We start from the raw sequence: 16789 nt of genomic DNA, 5'->3' as shown, positions 1-16789 counted from the left end.
ATTAATAAGTTTTGTTCTACACTCTCCAGTTTGGTTTGTTTTATTTTCAACAGTGAATTTAAAAAGTCAAAAGGGTTCTTACAGCCTTACGTCAGTACCGGGCATTTGGGATTGCCTCCTCCATTCCTGAGGTTTCTGGATGTTTCTTGTTGCTGGAGGTGGATGTGAAACTTTGTGGACTGGTAATCCTTCGGCCTGGAGAGTTTTCAAAGAGCACATACCATTTCTCAAAATCTGGGACATGCAAACATTCACACATGTCTTGAACATTCGCTTGAGAAGGAAACAGGCAGCAGCTACCAATGGTTTTTGTTAAGCATTCTGTAGAAAATTTGCCAAGAGATGGAGAGAAATCTGTTGCACTGCCAGAGAATGACTGAGGGTACCAAAACCTACCATTTCCTCAGCTGCTCAGTAAGTATGGATAAGTGATAAAGTGTACACAGTAGTGAAGAAGGAGGCACGACATTTATTCATACCAGAGACGGAAAGTAGGAATTTATGCTTGACTGCGCTGTGTGGTCATGTTTTGACTGCACCATTTAGTATAGAAGGTAGCTTGTGGCACTTCTGTGCTGCTTCCAGAAGCTTTCACTCTAATGCTGCATTTGTAAATAAAGAAGCTTGGTGGTCATTTCAGGCCCTGTGAGACCCGAAGCTTGAGAATTTAAAGCCAGTCCCTGGACTTCAGTTTGCGTGCAAAGAGAGGATGTAAATCTGTTGCCTCGTTCAGCAGAGCAGGTGGCTGAGCTCAGGTGTATGGGAACAAACAGCAGTTTCTGTACTTCATTTCTGTATCAAATGTTTGCATCAAATGCAATTACTGTAGTCAGGATATGCCTTGAGGAATCTTCTGTCTAATCTGCCATGAATTGTCAAGCTGCTGCATGCAGGGTGGTGTCATAGCATGGAACAATGACTAAACCTCACCTGCCAGAAAGGAAAGGCAGTGGGGGAACCCTTTGTCATAGTAATAGCTTAGTAGTCACTGCTGGTGGCAGAGCTGTCTCAGAGTGGGTCTTTCCAGCTGGCTAAGGGCTCCTGCAGTAACAAGCATTAATAGCTCCTGAAGGCAGATGATGTGGAACAGAAATCACCTTCCAACACACCCTCACAGATAGTCTCACCTTCTTAAGTGTGAAGAGCTGCTCTGCGCTGTACCATCCTGCTGGGCATTTGGCTGCTACCCTGGCCTTGTCACTGTGCAGTAACGTTTTCAGGGTGGACAAGAGTGGAGTGCTTCAAATGCATCAGGCACACACAACCCAAGTGATGGAGAGCAGTCTACTTTGTGGGAGTTAAGTGCTGCCTCTTGGATAACACCAAATGTGATTCACAAGGAACAAAATTTTAACTCTTGGGTTGTTCACGTTGCAGAAAAACATTTCAAATCTGTTTGGTTTCTTTAGGCTAGAATTACAGTTGTTTCTGCAGTGACAAGCACTATCACTCTTGACACTCGTTTGAACTGCGGAATAGGGTCAGTGTTCAAGGTGATGTTGAACAGTTGTGTTTCTCAGACAGCAGTGTGATACAGACATGACTGGAACTGGATTAAACTGTTGTTACACCCCGATGGACTCCCTAACGAGACTCTGCAGTAATTTTATCTTGGACAAAATAAAGGGGCTGACTGTAGGACACCCAGCTTTGTCAGTGTTCTGGCAATTGCTCTTGGTCTGTGCATTTGTTAGTGGTCTTTGGAGAGCAAGTAGATGATACGCTTCTGCCAGTTTTCACTTGATTAAGGATCTTCACTGTAGATGAGTTTAAATGCTAGCAGAAACAGCTGAAAGAACTAGGAGCTTATATTAGAAGTTAGTGAAAATCTCAGTGCAGATGCATTAAAATGGATGTATCAGTCTAGTTGCAAGTCCAGGCAGAAGGGGCCATAGCCACAAGAGAAGACAACAGGTGTCTGGAAGAACAGCAGAATAGGTTGGATAGTAGTGCAAGAGGACACAAACAGGAGACATGAAGTGGATCTGCGAAAGGAATGAATCGTGCTAGGCTGAACCTTGAAGTCAGCTGGATAGCTGCTCGTGGTCTCAGTGCTGGCACTGAAGTGCAGGCTTCAATAACTGAATGAAAGGAGAGAGTGAAGGACTGAACCTGTCTTTGCCCATCCATGCAGTGGATGGTCTCTTACCTGTAGGTTAGAGTGCTGAAACGTTGTCATTCACACACACGGTTTCTTGGATTTTGAGAGAGAGACAAATAGAAGAGTGGTACACCCAGGATCGTCCTCTCTCTGCTCAGTAGCATTCAGAGACCTTTTAGTTCAAAACAGACTGTAAATCTGTAAATTTATTTAAATTTTTATGGAGATGGCGTTAAGCAAGAGAGAGCAAGGAAGCTTGGTTTTAGATTCAAAGCTCCGAAGAACGTCAGTACCAAGAACAATCTAGTCCATTAGAGGTTCATAAATGGTTTCCCTGAAGCATTGACCCTTTCACAGATAAGAATTACAGATACTAGATGCCTATGTCAGCATGAGAAGGTATGCTCTGCTTTGGAGTGGAACTGGATGCCAAGTCTCTGTAACAGAACTTCCTCGCAAAGGCTGCTAATTTGGTTAGATGTTGTTTACAGCGTAATTAGGTTATATAAGGAGATAGGCTGATTAATCCAATGGTCAGGAAGCTGCTAACCCAGGTAACATGAAAGCAGGTGTTTCAATACTTTCAGTACTGCTGAGGGTTTTACCATGGTAAATTTAATAGGTCCGTGTTTTTTGCATTTGATTTCTGCCTCTAGTTATGTTTTTATTCCCTGTTACATAAGCATATCTTGTTAATCTGTAAATCAAATGAGTGTGTAATAGAAGTGAAAAATGAATTTACAGAAAACACATTTTAATGCAGGCCTAAACGATGTCCTTTAATGTCTATTTTTAGCTGGGTAGCTAAAAATTTTAACACTCATTTCCTTTTGTAACCAAAAGGCACCCCTCTCATTCTTTTCTATGCAAATTAGGCCTCCCACACCATTAAATCATTTTTATTGACTATTGAGCCTGCAAAGAAATGGACTGAACTTTAATATGCTACATTACGATACCATAAAATACAATTTGTAGATCTTATTTAGATTCTGTGTTGCTGCACTTCCTCTAAATAATTGTTATTACTGAAGAAGATTTACAGGCACCGTTGGAAGAATAAGGACTCTCTATTTTGCATGCATTGAAACACCGGCTGTGCGTGATTTCATATCTAAACCCACTTGTTCCCAGTTCTGTTCTGAAATGAAACGAGTCACATGATGCTCTTAGTTGCTAATAGAGCTTTTAGTATGGCAGTATCCAGAACTTCTGCTGACTTCAAGCAGTGCCAGGATTTCACCCCTTCTTTTGTGCTGCTGAGTTTGTGCAAACTTTGGGAATGGAGTGTTCATCTTGAGGCTGTGAATTGTCGCTTTGCACATCCCCAGGCTCATTAATGCCACATGCGTGGCGTCAGCTGCTATGCAGCACTTGGCAGGAAAATGCTCTGTTCCTTGGAAGTGCAAGGAAAATACTGTCCTCCCACAAATTTCTGCATAAGGCTGTGCACATATTCAGCTTGACAAGGTACATGGCCTTGCTTTCTGTTTTTATAGATAGCTGCAGCCTCTTGGAGCCAAGGGAAGGGGATGCATGCAGAGATTTTATGATTAACCAGAAAGAAATGTATGTGAGTCATTCTGAAAGAGTATAACTCTTCTGAAGGAACTAATATTTTGCTCATGTTGACAGCCTTGGAGAATGACATTTATCTTGTACCACAACCTAGGGATGGCTGAGAAATACTAGAGCATTTTCTGACAGTGTCTCACCCTTCTTCTAGGAGGGTCACCTCAGAAGTGGAAGGGTGTTCAGCCATGCTGTCACTTCACTATAGAATCATTTTTAGTGTACCAGTAGGACTGCCATTTGTGATCCCAGTCTCATGTCAGGCCAAGGTGGAGCCTTCCCGTGGTCAGGCAGGGGACTGCCTTTGAGATGCTTCCCTGCTCACCTCTAGCAAGCTCCACGTCACCGTGCCAAGTCCCCGCAGTCATCTGGGTCTCCCAGTGTTTTGAAATTGCAGTTTCAAAGCTGTTCAAGAGGAATTTTCACTCTTATTTCCTCCCTCCCAGAGAGAGACTTCCCGAGACTATTCACTGCCTTTAAAAGTCAGGACATTTAAGGCTGTGTCTAATTTCAGAATAGTTTTTCTAAATCTGGAGTCTGAATTAGTAGTTTTGAATTGGACTCTTGAACTGTCAATACTTACTGCATGACATCAGTTTAAAAAAAAAGACACTAAACAAGTTTTTGCAGTGAGAACATGTAGAACACAGATTATGGATCAAAGAGCAATGCCTGCTGTATGAAGTAAGAGAATTATTTTATCTACATACATGCTTACATGTGTGTGTGTGTGTATATATATATATATATGTAAAAAACCAGTTTCCCTTTTCAATTACATGTGGCAGTGAAAACTGAGTATCACTTTTGACCTTTTGAATGAATTTAATAAATCTAGAATTAGAATAGACTATTTCTTCTGGAAGGGGCCTACAACAATCATCCAGTCCAACACCCCAATCATCTAGTCCAAATCCTGAGAAATGTTAAAGTTCAACCATAAGATATGTTATGAAATTTATAATGAGAAATTATTTTATTAACAAGTTGACATTCAAACACATAAGTATGCCTCTTACATATTTTTTTCTAAGAAAACCACTAACATAGTGGCTGATAGCTCAAGCAAGTAAATGAGCAGTCTCTTCCAAGAGGTGTATTTTGTTTTTCTGTAATGTATGAGGATGTAAATGGGTGAATACACAATATAAATATATTATAAAGGTATTTTGGTTTTAACAGTCTTCTGAAAAATGAAGACAGTTGTCTCACAAACTTGCCAAATAAGCAGAGAAAAACACTCAATCATCTTTTTAAATGGGAAAATACTCTTTTAAGTAAGTTATCTAGTGTCCAGCTCAGATGTATCCTATTACTCTGACATTTTTTAAGTTCTCAGTAGACAACGATGACTTCTTCTGTTCTTTTTCCCCCACAGAATTTTTGGAAATGTATGTGATGACTCCAAGTAGCTACCAGCCCTGCTTCCTTAGGGCTCATTTCAGCAGTGGAGGAATCCTTAAGGCCTCTGTCAGAACACCACCCAAAAGTGTCCATGAACATCCGTACAGATGCCTTAGCATTAGGCAAAGATACATTCAGTGAATCCAGTCATGATAGGAAGCACTAACCATAGTACTAAGCATTGTGCAGGATCATGGCCTCATGTTTTAATATGCTTAAGGCTGATGATGTATAATTAATATGAGGAAAGGTCTCTGCTTCATTTCATCTAATGGTAGGGTGTTTTTTGCTTTATTTTTATGGCTTGGTGTTTTGTTTTTCCTTCAGCTGAACTCTTCCTGGAACAGCAGCACCTCAAAGAAGCAGGCTTTTGTACCCAGGAGGCAGCTAGTCTTTTCCCCACATCTCATGCTGTACTGTACATGCGTGGGAGGCTTGCAGAGATGAAAGGCAATTTGGAGGAGGCTAAGCAATTGTATGATGAAGCGCTCACAGTGAATCCAGCTGGAGTGGAAATTATGCACAGCCTGGTGAGTTTGCAGGGGCTCAGCTCCATTATAGTATTTATGTTCCTGATTAACTGTAATAAGAGGGGAGAGGGCTCATGCTTGCTCTGGATGCCATTGTCTTCCTAATCCTGAGAGCAAGTGACTGTTCCAAGAATAAATTGGGTCGTTTGAACCTCTATTTCAAGACTGGATTGAATGTTTTTGACTAATTAGGACTTGTGTCAAAAGTAAATATTTTAGTTGACAAAGGCTGATAGTTTTGGAAGTCAGTTCACTGCTTTGTCTTTGCTGCTTTTTCTACTAACTGCTATGCATTTTAAATAAGCAGTACACTGATGTTTGAAAGATCTGAACTAAATAACTATAGATAGATAGATATGGGGTTTGTAAACCTTGGGCTGATTTCTTTTGTCTACTCAAATCAAGATAAACTGAGAGTTTACAATAAAATGCATCTGTTACTGTCGTAAGCTGCAGCTTAGTTCCAGCCTTGTGTAGGATTCCAGTGACTCCACATTTGTGGGTTTTTTTTTGGTAACACTCCTACCCAGCAAGTATTTTTTTTCTGTGGCACCAAGCCCAAAACAAACTGTTTTCCAGACACAGGGCCTAGAGCTTAATAACAGTAATAATTATACAGAGAGCTTTGTGGAAGACCAAAACCCACTTCTCTTGTGGAATCACAACAGTTAATCATATTTCATCAATGGTGTGTCTTGTTAACTGTAGCCCTTACCAGGTCTCTCTGGGATTTTAGAAGTTTGTCTTGACTAATTTAATTTGTACAGGAGTTCTATGTCCATGTGACTGCTTAGTGTCTTTGCTAGCACATTTGTATCTCCTGGCATAAATTTGGTCCTGATGAGATTTGCTGGCAACTCCAGAACTGAAGGGGTATCAGTGTACTAGAGATAAAATGTTAAGTGAAGTTATAATTGAGAGAAAATAGTAGAACCTACAGGCAAAGAGCAAGATATTTGGTAATAATAAATGTTCAGTACAGAAATAGCAATGAATAGCTGGTGCATGTCAGGAGAACGTTATGAGACTGCTGTACACGTGTCAGGCTTCCATGGGGCAATAATATTACTTCGTTGTTGTAATACAGCCTTTACAAATTCACTCAGTAAAAACCAAGCTAGATGGAACGATGTTCTTTGTTCTGTGTCATGATTTCAGAGAAGTTGCTGATACTAGAAAAGCCATCGAATTAGATGCCAACATGATACTAATAGCTCTCATTTTTGTCTTATTTTATGGACATAACCACATCCTGTGTCTTCACATTTCAGTTGCTTGCAATTTTCTGAAACTTTAGTAACTTGGAATAAAAATTTCCAGGGTGCACATCGCAGATGTTCTGACCCTGTTTACTTCAGAAAATGTCGTCCCAACATGGCTTAGCTGTTTCTGAAAAGGAGGCTAAAGAAGAAACCTTAAAAGCTTCTGCGATACCTTCTTTACTGTGCCTTAGTGTCTCCAGGCTTTGTTAGGAATGGGTAACATATAAATGTACTTTTTACCATCCCTGAGAAAATCTTTCCTAGGTTATCCAAGTTGTAACCTTTAAAAAACACATACATTCTTAGTAGGTAAGTATTTCTGAAAGCTTTAAGGAGTCTGTGAATGCTTATTCCCCTCACACTAGGAATTTTCAAGAAGGGCAAGAGGAATGACCCTTGTAACTGAAGGCCTGTCTCTCTCACTTCAGTGACTGGTAAAATTATAGAGATTATTCTGGCAGGTATTGAAAAACACCTGAAAGTGCAGTCGTTGGTCACAGCCAGCATGGGTTCATGAGGGCACCTGCCCCGGGACAGCCCTGGGTGTACCTAACAGCATGGGGCACAAGAGGTTGGAAAGCTGCTCCACAGAAAGGGACCTGGGGGTCCTGGTCAGTGGCAAGTTCAATGTGAGCCAGCAGTGCCCTGGCAGCCAGGAGAGCCAAGCATGTCCTGGGGGGCATCAGGCACGGCATCGCCAGCTGGGCAAGGGAGGGGATTGTCCCACTCTGCTCTGCACTGGGGCAGCCTCACCTCCAGTGCTGGGGGCAGTTCTGGGATCCACAATATAAGAAGGATATTAAACCATTAGAGAGCATCCAAAGGAGGGCAACCAAGACAGTGAAGGGTCTCCAAGGGGAGCCATATGAGGAGCAACTGAGGTCACTTGGTCTGTTCAGCGTGGAGGAGACCGAGGGAAGACCTCATTGCAGTCTGCAACTTCCTTGTGAAGGGAAGAGGGGCAGACACTGCTCTGTCTCTGTGGTGACAGTGACAGGACCCAAGGGAATGGCCTGACATGTCAGTGAAGGTTAGGTTGGGTATTAGGAAAAGATTCTTCACCCAGAGGATGGTCAGGCACTGGAATGGGCATCCTAGAGAAGTGGTCACAGCAGCAAGCCTGCCAGAGTTCAGGAGGTGTTTGGACAATGCTGTCAGGCACATGGTGTGACTCTTGGGGCTGTCTTGTGTGAGACCCAGAGATGATCTCGATGGTCCTTGTGGGCCCCTCCCAATTCAGAGTATTCTGTGATGATGTTTTGGTCAAGGGTGGATGTAAAATTTACAAGAGTTGAAAAAGACAGTGAGATGAGAAATTTGGGGGCAGAGACTCAGTCTGTAAGCAAGTAAGAAAGAGGAAAGAAACTGAACAACAAAGTGAGAGAAATAAGGATAGATAGAAAATAGGGTAAGATAGATAACACCAGATAAGGCTGGAAGATAAGATGAGAAGACACATAGATGGAGGGGTGGACATGCTGGAAAGGATGAAATAAAGGGGTCAGTCTTAGGAGAATGACAAAGGAGCAGGAACCTGTAAGAGCACTTCCTTTCCATGTGCTCCGGTCTGCTTAAGATTGTGGCTCTTCCCACCCTGGTGCCAGCAAATACCAGTGAAAATCACTTACTTAAGCATGTACCTCACCTCCTTTAACTTGGCCCTGCTGGCAGCCTGTGGTTCACACCTGTTAGCTAAGATAGCAAAGGTCTGGTCTATCCCTGCTGATACCATGAATCATGGCAGTAGTTACATGATGGCACATAATGGTATTCCTTTGTGTGCTTTTCCAAAAGCTAGGAAATTGCACATAACAAGTTAGAAGCATCTGATGAGCACTATAGAAAAGTCTGTAAAGAAATTAATCATTCTGCCTTCAGAATAGAGCTGGAATAATGTGCAGTAAACAAGGCTTTTAGGGCTATGCATCAAATAAAAAGGGCGAAAATAAAATACTGAATGGCTGCTAGCTAAGTGATTTTGTCGTGTGTTCTGAATGAGACACTGTCCCCACGGAGAACTTAAGACTGGGTTTATGCAATTGAGGATGTAATGTAACAAGTGGTAAATTCTGAATCTCCTTGAGGCCATCAGAAGAAAACTGAATGTCTTTCTGAAATGTATGTATTAGCCAAGTACTAGCTGTACTTTTATTAAAAATACAAGTTCTTGAGCACAGTATGTTCAGTCCCCTACCGGAAGGAAATATATGTCTGGGATTATGCAAGAGGGCAAACTAGATTTAATCAACTAGTTCCGAGGGGTTTGAAATTATGCGAGACACATACACAAGCAGCTGGAATTAAATTCTCACAGGTTTCGGTGTTGGTCCCCCCAGTTTGGATACATTGTTTTCCCACTCTAGTGGTAGTGTTGTGGATATGTAATAATTTAGAGAAAGAGGATCTGGTTGTGAGAATTAGTTTGGGTTGGTACAATTGTCATCCAACTGACCTAATCCACTTAAAGGGAAAACTCTGCTGTAGACAGTGCCTAGCCTCCCTGGTGTATCAGCATCAATTAGCAAAGTAGTCCTGTCTCTTCCCCTGGGCTCTCAGAACTGGGTTGTCAAAGCTATATTTGGAAAAACCCAGCCTGAAGAGTGTTGCTGGCTTTAAATGAAGGGCACAGATCTAGCAATGAATGAGTCCATTGGGTGTCAGTAACTTCACCCTTACACGAGGTACACTCACCACCATAATACACACAGTCTGTTTCTCTGCACAGCTGAAAATGGCTGTGTTTTGCTGTGACTGTAGGGTGTTTACAATAGCTGTCAAATCAGCATGCTTTCCATATAAAGCACGCTGCTGCATGGCAGAGGGGCACCGTGCAGCAGCACTGCAGTGCCAAGCACATCCCAGGGGGTGGGTGCCATGCTCTGCTTCGTCCGAGGGGCCTTTGGCACTTGGTGTCCAATGCTGTGGTTAGGAGACCACGGGCACTTGGAAAATACCACACAGTTGTGCTGCTTCCTGTAACACTTGCGGTTTCTGAGTGGTGTCACTGGATCCTTAAACCTGTATCGGGAATCCACCACTGGCATTTACAAAGTAAGTAATACTGGCTAATACCTAATCTAAGGAAGTATATTTGTTGGGGAATTTTGTTTTCATTGTCAAAGACATACAGAATCAGTTTTCGGGGCTCTTTGAAGCATACTCCTGGTGAGGTGAGCAACTACTCCTTTGGTTAGATAGTTGTTTGCTGCCAGAAACAGTTAGCTTGGGTTGACTCCTAAAAATTGTACATCCTGTGAGACCATGGTTTCTTTAATAAATACAACTTGCTAGGGTTCTTTTTCCACATTGCTCCTGATTCTGTCTCACATATTTCTGTCATCCTTTCCTTTACTAGAACAGCCCTGTTTCTTTCTTCCTCCCTTTCACAGGCTCCTTCTGGGCCCTGCTCACAGGGGTCATAGAGCACTTCTCCCTCCCAGGAGCTGATGGAGTTTCTACTGAGCAGATATATTTGCTGGTCTAGAAACAAGAGCTTAGTCCATATCTCCTTGTCTTACACTGTGGCCTCTGACAGCACATTTCTACAACCAAATAACTATGGCTTACTTTTTTCAGTATGTACCAAATTTGGTTATATAACATCATGCAATACACAGCTTTGGGATGGTGATAACAGAATTGACATGTGCCCAACCAAGTCAGAAAATACAACATAAGCTGGAGCAGATGATACCTCCTTGTAAAGCGATACACAAATCCACCTACCTGTATGTAACTAGAGAAAGACACTGAAATTTGTTAGTTCTCAGCCACAGTGCATTTAGTACCATTCTCACTTTTGATTCAGAGGAGGAGAAAATCAATGCCAGCACATTGGACTTGAGTCCTAAAGCTCTATATGTAATATTGCAAGTCAGACTAAAAACTGAGATATTCAGAAGACTCCTGCCCAGGACGCATCTCACATAGCACCTTGTCAAGTCACAGCAATTCTCAACACATTTTAGTTCAGGGAAGAGGAGACAGAATCGTCTGTTTCAAAGGGAAGGAAATGGGTACCCTCATCTCCATCACTCTGCGAGATTTAATGAAAACAGTAAGAAATACCATCAAAACAAAGCAAAAAACTTTCTTGACTTATACTTGGATATTACTGAATGCAGTCGAAAATTGATGATTCTTTACTTCTCTTGGAGGTTGGGGCAAGGGCAATAAGGTTGGTATCAGAATGCCATGTAGCTGTCTGCCCTACCTCATCCCTATCCTTGATAGCAAAACAAAGTGAACAGTATATTGGGTTTTGTTTGTAACGTGTCCCTATTCATAAAGTTTTCTTGTGACCACATGAACAGGTGGAAAACATGATCTTGTGAACACGTACTTGATTTGTTCCATAACGAAATCAAAGAGAGTTTACAGCTAACAGAGGTGGTGCTAATCAAGAGAGTTGTTCTTTGGCTGTCATCTGCACCACGAAACATAAGGTTGGCGGCCATACAGGAAGGGTTCACAGCCACAGAATACTCTCCAACTGAAGTTAGAAAAACAAGCTTCCCAATCCCCTGGGTTTGTGTCTCCTAAGCCAGGCCAACAAATTGACTGTAGGCTGTTTGGTGACCATCGTTTTCCAAGATGAGTGTAGATTGTGGCCTTTCCACAGGAAGTCCTGGTTATTTTTATGGGAGAAGATCTTTGTGGTAAATGCAGTTGGGAAGGTATCACCCACGTACCAGGATCATGGAATGATTGACATTGGAAGGGATCTTGGGGGATCTTATAGTCCAACTCCCTGCTTAACAGGTTCAGCTAGAGCAGAGTACCAGGACTGTGTCCAGCTGGAGTTTGACTATCTCCAAGGATGGAGAAACCACTGTGTGATCTCTTCCAGTGTTTGATCCCCCCTTACAATAAACAAAGCTTTTACTAATGTTTAAATAGAATTTCTTGCATTTCAGTTTGTGCCCATCCAGTCGCTGGATACCCCTGAGAAGTTCTGAGATTCCACTTCTTTACACCTTACCATCAGATATTTACCTGTGCTGATAAGGTGTCCCCTCTCTTCTGCAAGGCTGAACAGTCCCAGCTCTCAGCTTTTCCTTGTATGACAGGTGCTCCAGTCCCTTAATGATCTCAGTGCCCCTTTGCCTGGACTCTCTTCAGTATGTCCACGTCTTCCTTGTACTGGAGAGCCCAGAACTGGACAGAGTACTCCAGGTGTGGCCTCACCAGTGCTGAGTAGAGGGACAGGATGAACTCCCTCGACCTTTTGGCAGCACTCTGCCTAATGCAGCCCAGGATACTGTTAGCTGCCTTTGCTGCAAGGGCACATTGCTGGCCCATGGCCAGCTGCTTGTTCACCAAGTCCTTTTCTGCAAACCTGCATTTCATCCGGTCATTTCCCCTGCCAAAGTGAATCTGAAGCTATTACCAGGAATTTTTTCTGCAGTAGATACTAAACATAACATTGGCATGACTGTATCAGGTCAGGCCAGAGGTTCAACTACTCCTCCTCACCAGCAGTGGCAAAGAAGTGCCTAGGAAAGAATGAGGCCAGGGCAGGCGTGTGTCGTACTTCTAAGGTTAGGACTTAGCTTGGGGACATCCCAAAGTAGAGGTAGATTCTACTTGCATAGTAATTCCCAGTGGATTTCTCCTTCATGAGCTTGTCTTGACCTGTGTTAGAGCTTTCATCATCCACAATATCCTTTGGCAAGGAGACCCACAGGTCTCCTTTCTGCTGTACAAAGAACTGCCAAATTCTCTATGTTCTTGATGCAGCTCTTCTTAGCCACACTGATGCACCTTATTCTCACTTTGGAAGATGTAACTTACTGCTGATTCTTACTCATTCCCCTCCCATTACTGATTTTGCAGGTATCTGTCACTGAACCAGTTCCGTTCCTTTCATCATTGCTCTTGCCTCTCTCTGAACTTCTTACAGTTCTTTTTAAGATGAGCAGGCTAGAACAAATAATGTGCTTTGAGAAAAATAGCTTAGCTTTAAAGGCAATGTTGTAGATGCAGTGTTTAAAAAAACCCTCTCCACCCCTTGGTCTTTTACTCATGTAATTATATACATTTTCATAGAAATACAATGTTCTATTTCAGGTGTTTTGTATTAACCTGATTTTGTTATCAAAGCTCAGTTTCCATCTCATGCCTGTAGGGGCTGGATTTTATTTTCTGAATGGTCAGCATCTCTGATAAATGCATGGTTATATATAATAGCAGTAAGAAGTGTAACACTTGTCTCAGGTCCTTGCAGAGATGTCGGTGTCCCAGTCTGAATACAACACAGCCAGGAAGTGTGCCGTTCTAGTCCAATACAGATATATAGATATATATATCTATATATACATTTCATTTTGCTTGCCAGAGACATCCTTTTAGCTGGCAGAACACAAATCTTGCTCTGCTGGTAATGCTAGAAGCTGAAGAGCTTGATTGAGAACAGATTTTTTTTTAGATTATGTTCCTTTTGCCTAAGATAAGTGCATTGCTCTTGATTAGATTTGAGCGTTTAAAAACTATATGATGCCTTATTTAAATCTTCTGCTCTTAATTGTTCAGTGGAGTGCAAGGGCTGAATAAAAAGAAAAAGACTTTGCAAAGTCTTGGACGGTTTAATTTGGCCTTCATTGTGTACTTAAGATGCAATTTCATGTTCATTTTAGTAGAAGAGTCAACCTATTGTCTCCAGACTCGCATTTGGTAGCATCAGGGTAATTTGAAGACTGCAGTTTCTACTGATTAGAACATGGAAATGAATTATTTCTGTTCATTTATTTCATTTTACCTCACAGTATGGTGCATGCATCCTTGTTTTCAAAGGCATCCATTCACATAATAAAACATAGCTTGATTGCTTAATATTTTCAAGGATGACATGCATTACTTCCCTAGGGATTTGTTTCATGCTGCTATGCAGTAATGATATAAATCACAGGGCAGATTCTCTGCATGGGTAAATTATCATGGCTCCATCATACCAAGGTCTGTATGTCTTATAAGGTAGCTAGGATGCTAATTAAAACCATTTTTACCTTGACAACTGAAATTAGAATGCTTTCTGTGCTTAAATGTGAGAACGAAAGAGCATCGTTTTCACATTAATAGAGTTATTTATCTTCTAAGGAGCTGCTTCATGTCTGTAGTTTACCCAATTTGTTGGCTATTTTGTAGATAGGTATGCCATGGTCTGTTTCCATTTTCTAGTGACATTTCTTGCTCATTTTTTTATATTTGTGTACAGAGAATTGAACATCACAATTAAAATGCATCTGCCGGTTGTTAGGACAACTGTGCATTTGTCCTAAGTGTAATTAGGTGGATAATTGTATCTAGAGAGATACAGTGAGCGACCTGTTTTTGTCTGTTCTGGAGAGACTTCTTCCTGGCTGCATGAGATGCTGCTCCCCTTGCTCCTCTTTAGGCAAAGGTAATAAGCAGAGTTAAGGACTGGGCAATTTCGAGGAACTGGACAGTTGTACTATTTTATGATACTGAGAAATAGTTTTCATTATCACACCTACTACTTAAGGGGAATCTTTGAGAAACTGCTGTCATAAGAACTTGAATTTTAGTAGGTAATGCCTGCAAAATAAATATTCTTTAACATACAAAACCACTGAAGATTTACTAGTAATACTTTCTAAAGGTCTGGGGTTTTTTCCTTAATAGACATATACTTTATGTTCGTTACGTTAAATATTTTGGATGGTATCAGATGTAAAATGTAAAACAGAATGTAAAACCTGCTTCAAGAGAGGGCTATTTTAAGGTTTGAATGTATGTATTGACTACAGTTTTTAATTACATTCTGTCTGTTTGATCCTGGGTTGGTGTGGCTTATGAGTTATAGTAAAACGGCATAGAAATAGAAATATACAAACCAATACTGCATGTTAAAGTGCTTCAGATACTCCTTATAGCATATCCTCCAAGCCTGAGGAGCCACAAGCCATGCTGCTGGGGCTGTTTGGGAGGTGCTGCTACAGAGGGGATCTCTTGGTGTCTCAGAAAGAGAGACACAGAGCACCCAAAGCAAATGTATGAGAACAAGAGAGCTCCAGGTTTCTTTTCCCAAACTAAGCACCATTTCCCGGTATTTATCAAAGCACTTCAGGCTGGGGCTTTGCTACTGTTGAGCAACAGGGGTGTGCCTTTCTCTTCCAGAGAGCAAAGAACTGCAACTCAGTCATTTTCCATTGAAGGCAATTCAGTGGAGAGGCTGGAGAGGAGGTGGAGCCCTGGCTCTCACCATTGCTGGCACGGCCAGCTCTGCTGCACTTTCAGCTCTGATTATGTGTCACACTTTACTCTAAACCTCTGTAAAACAGGGATGAAGCTACTAATCTACTTCATCTGGGGTTTGTGGAGCTTAATTAATATCTGCACACGCTTTCAGATGATAGACACACTGTAAGCACAAAATCTTACTTATTCTAGTTATATGTCTAGATTCCTTTATTCATGTGGGATTTGGGACCACTAATTATTTTGGACAAAGTACTGCAACTGTTCAGCACAAATGATGTGCTTTACAGCTTTGAGTACCCTTATGTCCCTAAATATAAGTAGTGCTGCAAACATTATTGCGATGGGAGTGGGATTTAGGAGGCCGATCTGCAAACTGTTTCTTCCTCTAGCAAGTATTTTTTTTCATTAGAGGAATATGCTGTGCCTGTGTGGTGTGCCTTGCCCTCAACTGTATTGATAAATTCTTATAGTGGTGCTGTGAAGGACAGAGTAAAACAGAAGCAAATGTGACTCTGACAACCTTCTAGCACAGCCCTCTCCTCTTCCTGGGGATAAGATATGACAACGCCTGCAAAAAATAGCTTTTTGCAGGGAGGTGGGAGGGTGCTTCCTTTCTCTGGCAGTGAATGTATCCTCCTGCTCTGCAAATTCAGTGCAAGCAGAACACCCTTGTACCAGTACAGTTCTGCAGTTTTCCCTGGTGAGGGGGTTTGGATTTTAAGGGAGAGATGACAGACCTAAAGGTAGAAGGTGCAGTAAAGCAACAGTCATTACAAGCAATTCCAAAAATGGAGCAACCTTGAACAAAAGTGCACATTTTTTTTCTTTTCCTTCCTTAAGCAAGTAAGTGACAGTCAACAGGAGATTTAAGCCACCCAGAGGAAGACCAGTGACGTCTTGTGCACTGCAGCTTTGAGAGCTACAGACACTGGGACTCTCTTAGGTCTGCCTAATATGGAGTGCACAGGAAAACACTGCAAGGGTGAATTTGCTAAGTCCTAATATCCAGCAGGATATTTTTGGACTGCTCTGATAGTACAAAACATTTAAGCATTTCAGCCCACCTCACAAGTTTCCCCTTGATGTCCCCGTATGCTGTGAGCATTTTTTCTCACTACTTTTTTTTTTCTGTTCAATGCACTGCATTTCTCCAGTACATTTGGAGAACAGGCTTTTTCTGTTCAATGCACTGCATTTCTCCAGTACATTTGGAGAACAGGCAGATGGTGATATATAGGTGCGTAAGAGAAGGGAAGGGGAAAGAATTGGAAGGAACATAGAAGAGACAGAAAAAAGCATAGACTGCTGCTTACTTTAAAAATACCAAGATAAAGCATTGACCATTCAGACACAGTTAAAATTGCTTTTTTCTTCTTCCGTTAGCTGCTCAATAGCATGTTTCTTCCTTTTTCATCTCTCTCCACCTTGTAGATTTCTGCAGGACGTGAACCCAACTTTGATGGCTTTTTTAATACTATTTATTTGCTATTTTATCCAAGAAAGGTAAAATTCACTAAGAATCTTAAGTGCACTTAGGTCAGAAGCTTGTTCCGGTGGTGTTGAGGGAGTATCTGAAAACAACAGAACAAACAATCCAGGACCAAGAAACTGGGAGGAAGTCCTCAGCCCTTTGGAAAACTCAAGTCCTGAGGCAGGAACTTACTATACGTTTCCTGTTTGCTCTTTGTGACATCTAAACT

The 16789-nt window shown here is 41.7% G+C and overlaps 1 protein-coding gene across 1 annotated transcript in view; it reads left to right on the top strand.

The window, feature by feature from the left end:
* Positions 1 to 16789, top strand: part of TTC7A (tetratricopeptide repeat domain 7A) — a 172244-nt gene that overhangs the window by 125498 nt on the left and 29957 nt on the right. Inside the window, 1 exon segment of the mRNA XM_032102796.1 lies at positions 5405 to 5607. Coding sequence (XP_031958687.1) covers positions 5405 to 5607 — 203 coding nt within the window.

The sequence above is a fragment of the Corvus moneduloides genome, chromosome 3 (assembly GCF_009650955.1).
Source record: "Corvus moneduloides isolate bCorMon1 chromosome 3, bCorMon1.pri, whole genome shotgun sequence".
NCBI lineage: Eukaryota > Metazoa > Chordata > Aves > Passeriformes > Corvidae > Corvus > Corvus moneduloides.
The sequence above is the reverse complement of the archived record's forward strand: the minus strand, read 5'-3'. Positions and strand labels throughout refer to the sequence as shown.